The 12,336-nt window shown below is 34.0% G+C and overlaps 3 protein-coding genes across 4 annotated transcripts in view; all 3 read left to right on the forward strand.

The window, feature by feature from the left end:
• On the forward strand, positions 2,994-3,664 carry LOC104782292 (non-specific lipid-transfer protein 1-like). Its single transcript, XM_010507179.2, has 2 exons — positions 2,994-3,335; positions 3,451-3,664. The coding sequence occupies exons 1-2, from the start codon at positions 3,073-3,075 to the stop codon at positions 3,458-3,460; spliced, it is 273 nt and encodes a 90-aa protein (XP_010505481.1). The 5' UTR covers positions 2,994-3,072; the 3' UTR covers positions 3,461-3,664.
• On the forward strand, positions 8,366-10,759 carry LOC104782296 (protein FATTY ACID EXPORT 3, chloroplastic). The gene is made up of 6 exons (XM_010507183.2): positions 8,366-8,732; positions 9,014-9,398; positions 9,491-9,658; positions 10,028-10,077; positions 10,164-10,201; positions 10,483-10,759. Exons 1-6 carry the CDS (start codon positions 8,484-8,486, stop codon positions 10,601-10,603), a joined length of 1,011 nt encoding a protein of 336 aa, XP_010505485.1. The 5' UTR covers positions 8,366-8,483; the 3' UTR covers positions 10,604-10,759.
• Positions 11,075-12,336, forward strand: part of LOC109124785 (transcription elongation factor TFIIS-like) — an 8,806-nt gene continuing 7,544 nt past the window's right edge. The window contains exons 1-3 of one of the 2 annotated variants that reach the window (XM_019244965.1): positions 11,326-11,418; positions 11,669-11,755; positions 11,985-12,332. In XM_019244965.1, coding sequence (XP_019100510.1) covers positions 11,705-11,755; positions 11,985-12,332 — 399 coding nt within the window. In that variant the 5' untranslated portion in view covers positions 11,326-11,418; positions 11,669-11,704. Of the gene's footprint in view, positions 11,419-11,668; positions 11,756-11,984; positions 12,333-12,336 lie in introns of both variants that reach the window. The other variant, XM_010507185.2, reaches the window with a different exon arrangement.

Genomic DNA, 12,336 nt, shown 5'->3' on the forward strand with positions numbered 1-12,336 from the left:
TTGAAAAGTAAAGAAAAAAGAGGAAAAGGATCATTTAAAATTAGTTTCTTAAAAAACTTTTAGATATATGTACTCCAATTCGATAAGTATAATAGTAGACCCATTTTATAAAGACTACAATAAGTGGATTATTAATTTTTGTATTTTAAGTTAATAATTTCAAAACAGTTACAATGATGTCTTTAATTAATAATCATTATATATATATAGAAAAAGATTAATATGCAGTATGGTAATCTTAAACAAGAAATGACAAATTAAATCCACAGTAATTTAACGACTTGTGAAAGCTAAGTGTATGTATCAAGTCCTAAATTACTGTGGACTTTAGTTGTGTTTCCGACGTCCGTTTTGAAAACATCATCGTTTTAGGAAAACCCTACGCCATAGTTGAAGCGAAGCAGCATATCTCTCAGTGGTTTTGAATCTCTCTCTCTCTTTCTTACAGAGATCTATTCTTCTTCTTCGCTCTCACCAAATATGAAGCCCATCAGACAATCATCAGAAACCCAGAGCCTCCAGCCTACGTCTGTCCTGCACCTCCCACCACAAAGTCTACTCCTGCATCTTCTCGGTGGTTTAATTCATAGGTAAGTCTACTATCGATTAACTTCTCTGTTAAAAGATGACGGAGATGAAGAAATTCATCTTTGCTTTTTCTTTTTCTTCGATTGCTTCTCCTCTTCTTTCTTTTTCCACTCTCTTTTTCATACAACACAAATGAGTTCCATTGTGTTTTATTTCAAACAGAACTTTTATGTTCTTTTTGTCATTGCAATAACAGCCATTGTTATTGTCCTTTCTCTTTTGGTGGTACTGTGTTAAATTCCATCACACTGGTGGTGGTGGTGGTGAGCTTGAGCTCTCCAAGCTCAATTTTGCAGAAGAAGAGGAGCTTGGAGAGGAGCTTGAAGAAGAAGAAGAAGAAGAGGATGAGCTTGGAGAAGACGAAAACGAGCTTGCAGAAGAGGAGAATGGAGGAGGAGAAAATGGAGTTTGGAGAAGATGATGGAGGTTTTCATCAGCTCCGAGTCCTGAAATTTTTCTTGATTACGCAATATAATCTACTAGTTTCAAGTGAGGGTTTATGAAAAGGATAAAAGGGTTTATTTCTAGGAAACTGTTTTTTTTTTACCAAAATACAGTAATCAAAAAACAACTTATGATGTATTATTACGAAATTTTGATTAAAAAAAAACATGTTACCATTTCTGTGATATTCTTGTATATTATGTATTATACATCATCTTGATAGACAACGCAAATAAGATAGTTTAAAATTGTGAAGAATTGGTTTAAATCTTTTTCAGTTCTTGAAATGTTTAGGCATACTATGAGCAAAACATAAGAAAAATATGAGCAAAACATAAGAAAATATAAAGTATTATTATTTTGAAAATGTATATAATAAAAAGTTGTGATACATTTTTATCTACAATTGAGTGACATGTGGTTTTTTAATTGGTGTTAGTACTTTGAAAAGAAAAGATAAAAGAGGAAAAGAATCATTTTAAAATAACTTTCTTTAAAAACTTTAGATATGTGTACTCCATTTTGATATACTAGACCCATTTTATAAAAGACTATACATGCTTTATTAATTTTGGTATTTTAAGTTAATAATTTCAAACAGTTACAATGATTTTTCTGATAATCTCTCTTAAATATAAATGACTAAAAATAGTTTATTGGTTTTAAATATTTTTCCTAAATATTACTGATTAAAAAATAATTAGTGGAAATATTATTGATTGAAAATTAAATACGTGGAATTTTAACTCATTGTATTTTTGGGTAAATGTGATGAGCATTGTATTGTATTTAATTTTGACAACATTGCTAATTTAAAAAAATTCACAAATTATTCCTAAATTTCACATACAAAATCCACTATAAAAAAAAGATCAATGTACTTCTACATGCTGGAGAAAATAAAGATCGATTTAATATTAGTCCATGCATGAATCATGATATGAATTTATGAACTCAGTCGCATTGCCGTCTCAACATATATTGGTTATCATATCCGGATTAGATGTGGTTTACCACGGTTAAATCGGTTAAGCTACAACAGTAATTATTAATGGTGGACTAATACAATAAAATGACAGTTATATTAATCGGTTAAGCCCTCATATTGAACCGAATAATCTATTTCCATATAAACGGGAGAAATATGAAAATTATATATGTTAATGGGAAAATAAAAATAAAAGACTTTGTTAAGGTGCTTAGACCGACTCAGTAACTGGTTCGACAGTGCACATTCCACACAGTTAATCATTGTATAATTCGATTGCGTTGGTTCTTATAAGTAGTGACGATGAAAACTTGCGTGAATATTTACTCTCTTTTTTTTTTGTTTGTTTGTTGTTTACATCGTGAAATACAACACGATATGGACCACAAAAACGAGTGGATTGCTACTTATTAATTAGTACTCACCCAGTAGTCATGTGTCGGTAACTACAATAGTATATACAACAAACCAACTTTACGATATGGACCACAAAAACGGCTCAATATGGAAATAGATTATTCGGTTCAATATGATGTTTGAGGAGAAGAGTATCGAAGATAAGGGTATAAAAAGGAAGAGAGAAGAAAAACAGACCGCAGAGCTTGGGGAAACTGGTATGTCGAAGCCAGCTCAATCTAGCAATATTAGTTGTTTCGTGCCAAATTTTTATCATATAATTGGTAATTAATTTGTAGATGAGAGTTGCAATGGTCCAATAGCTGATATCAATGATACAAGGACTATCTGCACCGATGCTGATGTCGATGATCAGCCTCTCGCTGCTTGGAAAAGTTCACCTACTGGTTCGATAATATTCTCAACATACTTAAAGCTTAGATGCATCTCTTTGAAAACTGTCAGGTAGTATATATGCTAAAGCAATTCGTTTTTTTTTTTTTTTGGTTTTGCGTTTATCTATCCAGAGCTACCCTTTGATCATAGCTCGGTTGTGGTGAATAATGCTGCTGCTGCCACCGATGTTGAGGAAACACAAGGAAATAATACACTAATGAGTTTGCCTTTTGCAAAGAAGTCACCGTTTTGGAAGGCGTATGAAACAGTACCACAGAACACAGATTCCACATTTTGGCCCATTGTTTGAGGCTAAAGAAGATCCCCCAGCGTGCTGCACCGGCGTTAGAAACCTTAACAGCATGGCCCGTACGACCCCAGACCGTCAGCAAGCTTGTAACTGCATTCAAACCGTCGCTAGAGGCCTAGGCTCTGGTCTCAACGCTGGCCGTGTAGCTGGAATCCCCAAGGCATGTGGAGTCAACATTCCTTACAAGATCAGCACCAGCACCAACTGCAAGACGTATGTTAATCTCTCACTCTATGTCAAATATATGTTATAACTTGTTTTTGGGTTAAAGATTTGGAATGGTTATATATATTAACGGTGTTGTGTTAATTTGTATGTGGTTTTGCAGCGTAAGGTGATGGACTGATGGGCGACGGGTCACAGATGAAGCTATACTAGCGCGACGTTTCGAATATTATATAAAAAGGATGAGATATCATATTAAAATAAGATGTTCGAATGGCTGTTTTTAGAGTTTTTAATTTCCCCTGTCCTTTTCTATCGGCGGCGTTCACATAATGTGATCGTCTGTACTATGTTCGCAAACAACGTTATATGATATTTCAAACTTGGAATTTAAGTTGTTCTCTATCTTCTTCTTACTAAAAGCATGCTTTAGTTTATTTTGATCTGTTTTGCTTTTTTTAGGTTAATATGCATTACAGTTGGGAAGTATCGTACTTCTACATGTTTTTAAATTTAATAACGGAAATCTTAAACCAAAATCCACACTAATTATAGGACTTTGAAAATCTAAAAATATTCGTCACTAATTGGTACGTGATGGACTAAACAAACAAAGTAAACGGGACATTCTCCAAGTTTTGTATATATATATATATATATATATTAGATTAGGATCCGTCCGATGTGCGGGTTTAGAGTTTTTAAAATAAAATAAAATTTAACGAAGAATATAAAATAAATATATTTAGTAAGTAAAAACTATCTATAAAAATAATTGATATACAGAGTTGTCCAATGTGATATTTGGTGTAAAAGATGCGATTCTGCGGTTGAGACTATTAATCATGTTTTCTTTGAATGCCCTCGCTCATGAAGTTTGAGATTTATCTCCGGCTCTGGTCTTGTCAGAGGGTTTTCCATATGAGTCGGTGTACTCGAATTTGAATTTTGTTTTCTAGAGGGGTGCCTCTCAACAAGGTGATCCTGATCAACTTCTTCAATTACCATGGATTTTATGGGCAATATGGAAGGTCAAAAGAAAAAAGTTTTTCAAGGTTTAGAGATCGAGGCAAATGATATAATTGCTCAGGCTTTGGGCGATAAGTTAGCCTGGGAAGAGGCACTCTCTTTTATAATGGTCATGTCAGCTCCATCTCGGTCTTCGGATGTCCAAGTTTCTTCACATGGTTGTCAGATTGATGGTTATTGGAAAGCAACCAATGTGCATTCAGGATAGGGGTGGTGGTGTTGCGTTGGTGAAGAGCGAACCTTGTTGTTGGGGGTCAAGTGTCTAAGACGAAGCTCCTCCCCCCTACATTCGGAGTTAGAAGCGTTTTTGTGGGTCATGGAGCGAATACGTGTTGCAGGGATCGCTTGTCAACATTTCGAGACTGATTATGCTGAGTTACTCACTATTGTGCAGTCCCTTAAGATTGGACGTCCTTCTCCAACCTGCTCAGTGAGTTTAACTCGCTCGAGTCCTTCCCACTATTCTATATCTCTTGGATCCCGCGTGCGTCAAATACGAAGGCAGATTGTCTTGTCCTTGCTTTACGTTCTCTTATCTCTGAAGTTTTTTTGGTAAACTCTGTCCCTCCAGTTTGAACAACTAACCGAGGAATTTCCTTTTAATTTATTGTTTGGTTGAAAAAAAAAGGTAAATAGATGCACTTTTAGTTAAAAAAAAAAAGTTCTAGATGAGTTCAAAGTTATTAAAATTAAATTAAATTTAACAAAGAATATATATATATATATATATATATATATTTTATTCTTTTTATAAGTATAAACAATGTATAAAAGTAGAGAGATAAACTTTTAGTTATAGAAAATAGTTGTTTTTTTTTGCTATAATACACTAATATATATCCATTTACAAATCTACTATATACATTACCACTAAAAGTGTATTTGTACACACAAATATATTTTACTGTTAAAATATAATCTTTAGTCTTTACTATTACCAACAAATTATCTTTATAAACACATTAAATAACCTATTATATGCTTTTTCACTTTAACATTTTTATAGTAACAAAAAATCATACGTTTATATTACATACTCCTATCTTATATTTTACAATAGCTGTCTTTTTGAATAAATTATTTGATTGGTGAAAAAAATATGAAACAATCTATTTTATTTTTTTTACTTCAACCATCTTTTTCTTTATAAAAAGGTGAGTATTTACATTTCTTTAGAAACAGTAATTAATTGTCTATTTTCACAATCACTTTTTTTTATCTTATATAAAAAGTAATCCTTTTTCTTGTAAAATTAGGAACTTAAAATTAAAATAAATTAACTATATTAATATTTTGAATTTCTGATATATATATATATATAATTTCCTTATAATGATATTCTAAAATTTTTAAATTTGTTTAAATTTTATTATTTTCTTATTATTGCCTTTTAATATTTCTTAAATTGTTAATAGTTTTGTTTTATATTTGGAAGTTTACAAAGGCTTTTTAAAATAAAATTAGGTTTTATTTTCTCTATTTGACTTTTATATAAAACTTTTTTATGATAGGTTTTGAATTTTTACATTTTTATTTTTTAAAATTTTAATAAATTTAGAATTGAAATGTATCAACATCTGATTGATACAATTGACATGTGTCACGATCTTGTTAATGAGTAATTTTGACATCAAACTTTATATAATAATATATATATATATATATATATATATATATATCATCTCCAAATTTGTAATTATTAACTTGTTTTTAAACCCAAAAAAAACTTGATTTGATAACCGAGAAAAAAATGGATTGCTTCCTTAATTCGTGTGTTACCCCACTAAATTTATGAAAAAAAACAAAGTTATACTATAATTATTAGCGATAGGAAAATTTGGTGTTTGTAGTGTGTTTGCCTGTTTGGTTTGGTGTAGCTACATTTCGTCACTACCACTAAATATGGAACTTTGTTAGATTCTGCTTTAAATGCTTCACTTCTGCATCTCTCAACGATATTAAATTCAATGATATGGATGCGGCATGGTAGATAGATCGTAATGGTATATATAGTCTCTCTTAATGGGTTTAATTTGATTTTTAATACTAATATGTAAATTTTGCCGGAGACTATACCAAATGCGACCATAAATCTCGTAAACTATGGTCTTGAATGGTAACACACCATTTGCGGATTTCAAAGTTTTTTTTTCTGAAAAGTACTTTGGTCACCAATCACAAAACACGTTGTCATTTGCGTTTTTGTAAGAAAAAAAAAAACTAGCTATTTGCGGTTTTGTAGATGTGTAATTAACTCATGCACCGCATTTTTTTGGCTATGTATCAATTAGCCAGCGGTTTGTGTCAAATTCCGCACTACCAACATATTTTTTTGATTTTTAATTTATGATTGGGAAAAGAAAGTTAAATATTCAACATATATCTTAATAATGACTCTATGCTAAATGTATTCTATAATTTATGGTTTTTACTTTTTTTTAGATCAGTTAAAATATTTAAAATTTATCAGTATACTAAATTTGATTAACAAAAAAACTTATAAGAATTTAGAGCTACATTCTACCAATAAAAAAGAATTTAGAGTTACATTAATTATTAAATATTTACTACTTCCTGTTTTAAATTTTTTTCATTTACGATTTTTATTTAAAAATAAATTTTGGTATTTAAAATTTAGAAATTAAATTTTTATTTATTAGTAATAAAAAGGTGAAAAATATATAATTATAATAGTTATTAAAAAAATAATATGAAATCCGTACCGCAAATTGTTTTCACCAATCAAACATTATTTTGTACCGCTTATTTTGGAGTAACCATACTTGTTCTGCAAATACATTTATTCTGCACATACCGCAGTTGAACCGTACCGCACTATCAAATTATATGTCCTGCATTACTAAATCCGCGGTTACCATTTGAACCCTATATATGTCTCTATTATATGTTCTAGCCCTCGACATATAATCTGAAACCGAACAAACTAATCCGAATTGATCCGAAAAAACCGATTTCGATCGGTTTTGGTTTCTCTGTTAAAATCGATCGGTTTCTATATTACTTGTGATTCGGATTTCAGTTTTAAACCGATCCGAATCAAAATCTGATTGGTTATCTACTAAACCAAATACACAATTAACGTTTATATATTTAGGTTTAGGTATTGATATTATTTTCGGTCCTCTGTTAGGAGCCTATTAGTTGTAAACGAATCTTTTATAAAAATTTAAATTTGAATCACTAAAAGGAGGACTCGAACCTCAGACCTTATGGTTAATGGCCACACGTTCTAGCTATATGAGCTATTCCAACTTTCTGGTTTTACTTTCCGAATGATATATATAAGAGATTACAAGTTGTCCCTCTCAATCGTCTACTGAGAAGTATTTAAGCTAAACATCATCTCTTCAGCCTCCTTAATTAGCTTCGACGATCTCGCTTCAATCTACTTCATGTATCCCAAGATCTCCTCACAAACTTGACTTCGCCTTCTTCTCGATCAGTCCTCTCTTCATGGGCTCGTTCCCGGCCCAGTATCGTCCTCGGGACCCAAAGCTTTATGGGCTTTGTTACTGAGTTTCAGGTCGGCGAAACCCAACACCAACAAAATCCGAATCCAAACGAACCCGAATCGATTCGATCCAATCCAAAAAACAGTCGGATTCTAAATGGATTCTATACATTCCAATCCAAAAAAAAAAAAATCCGAAAAATCTAGTCCGAACCAAAAATCCGAACGCTTACCCAGTCTTAGTAAATTATGAAAGATTAATTCAGTGTTGACTCAAGATTTTAGAAACCAAAATGCATATTAAAAGTTAAGCGGATAAATAAGATTGGTTTAACCTCGGTGAAGGGGTTAAGAAAGATTGGTTAAATTTGAAAGACTCTAAATCAGTTAGAAGTTCTGCTTTGCTGCGAAGCTGTTTTCTTGATTTTGATCCCAAACGCTTTCAATGTGTTTCGAGATATTTTCTTATTGCACCAATCGCTTTTACTTAGGTATTTCCAAATGTTCCGACGTCGTTTTCGAAAACATCTTTTTGTTGTTGTTGTGCGTTTTAGACAAACCCTTTGAGAAAAATACTTTACTTCGTAGTTGAAGCATTCACGACAACACACATAGAGAGCTTGGAATTCCTAAAGTTTAAGTCTCTCTCTCATTCTCTAATCTCTGCTTCGCCGAAGACTTCTCTCACCAAGGCGATGAGCATCCCAATGGAGTTAATGTCCATCAGAAACCCTAATTCGACCTTGCTTTACAGAGCTCATTCTCGTCCGCCGGTAGCTCTCTGTGCTCCACCACGTCCTCTCCTCCCTAGCCGACGACATTTCACTGCTCCTCGAGCTGTTGTTTCGTGTACAAGTATACGTTTCGGCTTTAGCTCACCTTGCTGTCCACAAGTCTTGCCTAATCGATCCGTCGTTGCTCTCGCTGCATCCCACGAAGACTCGGTGAGTAGTGTGTGCTAGTGCTCAAAAATTTCTAATTTCCTATGTTGGGTATCTCGCAAGTTAGAAGCTTTATCTTGTAAATTGCTCCGTGGCTCAAAAAGAATTAGACTTTTGGTGAAATTTCATTGATTAAGCAATATGATCTGCTAATTTCAAGTGAGGTGCAATACTTTGGGGGTTTGAAATTGGCATTTTTTTGACTAATATTTGCTATCAAATGATCTTTGCTTAGCTAAAGAACTTGTTTTGATTATTACCCTTTATCGCCATTGTTCAATTAGGAAGAATCAGGTGTTGAGGTAGAGAAGGAGAAGAGTGATGATGAAGATGGTACATCTCAGGAAGCATGGAAAAAAACTCTTGAGTCTTTTAAAGAGCAGGTAGCAAAGATGCAGAGCGTGTCATCGGAGGCATACTCTGTTAACTCTCAAAAGGCGATGACAGTATTGAAGGAAACTTCTGAACAACTTAGGATTCAAGCGGAAAAGGCGAAAGAAGAGTTGGGTACAAAAGCTAAAGTGGTTGGCGAAGAGGGTAGAGAGTATATTTTGAAAGCAGCAGAAGAATCACCCTCAGATGTGAAAGAGATCGTTGAAGCATTCGCCTCCACTGAGGATCTGAAAGATGTGTCCCGAGCTAATGATTTTCATGTTGGAATACCCTATGGTTAACATCTTTTATATCTTGATCATCGTTTGTAAACTTTTGTGGTGCGTAGTAATCTAGGAACGAGATGACAATGTTTGTTTACTTTTCAGGTCTACTCCTGCTTGTGGGTGGGTTTATTAACTTTATGGTATCGGGAAGCATTCCAGCCATCAGGTTTGGAGTCATTCTTGGTGGAGCTCTTTGTGCACTGAGCTTGGCTAGTCTAAAGTCTACTAGGAAAGGAGAATCATCTACCAAGTTCTTAAAAGGACAGATGGGTTAGTAAAGTTTTTCATCTGTATTGATTCTTTCGCATATCATTCACAAAGCTAGCCCCAATTACTGAACTCTTTTGTTTGAATTACTTGAATTTGTGCTTTTGAAGTTTTGAATTTGATAACTTTGATAACCCCTCTGACATGCCAATTAGCTAATCATGAAAGAATTAGTTAGAGTTGCATTATTGATTTGTATAGAATTGAGTTTTCAAGAGATACTTGTTCAATCCTACAGTTTTATTTTTAGTCAGCAAATTATATTTTCACCAATGTGATATGAGGTTGTCCCCGACATGTCGGTTTGAGATTGGATGACAAGCAAGTTTGTTGACTACTCATTTATTGCCGTGTTCTTCTTATGTTCAACAGCTATAGTGGCAATCATATTTTTGAGAGAGTTGCGGTTGCTACTGTCTCAGGTAACTCACACTTCCTAAAATTATATTTCAAATGGCAATGGCTTTTAACTAAACATTAATCCACTCTCCTTTTTCTCTTTCTACAGAAATCGGCGTTCTTCGGTCTTTTTACCACCATTACAAGGTACACTCTCAAAACCAATCATTATACATTTGCAATTTCATAAACAGCCTAAACACGATAGGAAGATGATTGCGAAAAGAGCCTAAGCTAAACCCCAAAGAGATATGTTAATGAATATTTAGTCATACTTTTACACATTTACTTTTTCGTAAACCGACCAAAGTTCCTAATCCTATATTCAAATACTCCATGGAGAAAAGAAAACACACTTTTGCATATAATGGTAAATTAGGATTCTTATGAGAAAGAAGGCTTAAAAATATGTTGGATTACTGTTGCAGTGGTGGTGTGTTAGCATTTTACTTGTACAAGATGGTGGAAAAGAGAGAAAAAGGACCAAAGATAGAAGATGGAGGAGATGAAGATGAATCAGCCGATGGGTTTGTAAGAAGTGAAGGATAGAGATACGATTATGGTAAGAGAATGCTTGTGTCTGTTTGTCAACATAAGCATCCTATAATCCAAACTCCCCCCTCCGTGTCACTCTTTTCAAGTTGTGTAGTACAATTCTTTTTGCGATCAGTCATCTTCAAATTGAGTATTTGGATTGGTCACTCATTTCACGATATATCAACAAACAATAACATGAAGATGTGTTAAACAAAAACAAATAATGAATTTTTTTATTAGAGAAAAATCCGTATTAATAAATTGCTTTTGAGGGGAAAAAAATGTATAGCTCTGGCCCAATAAGGGCCTTGTTGAGTGAGCCCATGTTTGATGGGATAAGGAGGAGGAGAAAGGGCAGAAGCGTGAATCTAGTAGTATCCATAGACCTAGCCACGTGATCGAGACCGTTGATTCTCCAAGGTTTTAACTGAAACCGTTGATTGCTTCGTCTCGGTTGTATAAATAAATAAGGAAAAACTAAACACAGTTTCAGTCCGTAATCTCTAACCTTCTTCGTCGCGACTTATTAAAACGAGGTTCCGCCGAACCGAACATCTCGCTTATCCTTGTCCATTCGTGAGAGACTTTTGTTCTTTTTTGTTGTTCTGAGTCGGTTTGGATCTGTCGGTGTTGGCGCTTTGTTGTTGGAGCTAAGGGGGACGATGGAAAGTGATTTGATTGAATTGTTCGAAGGAGCGAAGAAGGCGGCCGATGCGGCAGCTCTCGACGGTGTTGCGTCATCAGGTCCGGAGGTTTCGAGATGTCTCGATGCCTTAAAACTACTCAAGAAGTTTCCTGTCACATACGATACGCTCGTTGCGACTCAGGTTTTTTTTTCGGTTTATCTCTCGTAACCCTAAATAAATGATTTGATTGTTTTACATTTAGGAAAAAGTTTATATCTTTCTCTTTTTTTTTTTCGATTGATACGTATTTAGATTGGAGGGGTTTTTTTCTGGGTGTTGATTGCATAATCTCGTTGCATTGACTTGTGTTGTTGTTACCTTAGATTCTTAATTAGGGTTAAATTGATTTCATCTGATTTTTTTGAAGAAAAGAGTAACTTTAAATCAACAGATGAAGAAGCTTGACCAAACTGCTTAGTGCTTTTGTATGAGAAATCAAAACCCAGTTTGGACATTGAACTCAGCTCTACATGTTAGGGTAAGGGAAACAAACCCAAATTTGGCACATATGATTTACTTGAGAGTGATCAATGATTGCACTTGTTTATATAATGAATCGAGTCATGGCATTATAGACATACATTTTTTTTTGGTTTGTCGTGGTTTGGAAAAGTATGCTATACGCTTATTGTTGATACTTTATCCTCGGGAATGTTGATAGTGCGTGTATTGCCTTAGATAAAGTTATATTCTTTACTTGCTTGCAGGTGGGAAAGAAGCTGAGGTCTCTTGCAAAACATCCTGTTGAGGATATCAAAACCGTAGCTACTGATCTGCTTGAGGTATGGAAGAAAGTTGTCATTGAAGAGACTGCCAAGGCTAAGAAAACCGAAAGCACAAACGGTTGTAAAGCTGCAACTGTCAAAGAGGCTAAGGTGAATAAGATGGATGTTGAGAAGCCTTCAAATCCCGCTCCTGTTAAAGTCCAGAAACTTCAGAGGGGTGATTCGGCTAAGAGTATCAAGGTTGAGAGAAAGGAAACAGACAGCAAAGTCACTACCGGTGTCAAGATAGAGAGAAAGGAACCAGACAACAAAGTCACTACCGGTGTCAAGGTTG

This window comes from Camelina sativa, chromosome 4 (assembly GCF_000633955.1).
Source record: "Camelina sativa cultivar DH55 chromosome 4, Cs, whole genome shotgun sequence".
NCBI lineage: Eukaryota > Viridiplantae > Streptophyta > Magnoliopsida > Brassicales > Brassicaceae > Camelina > Camelina sativa.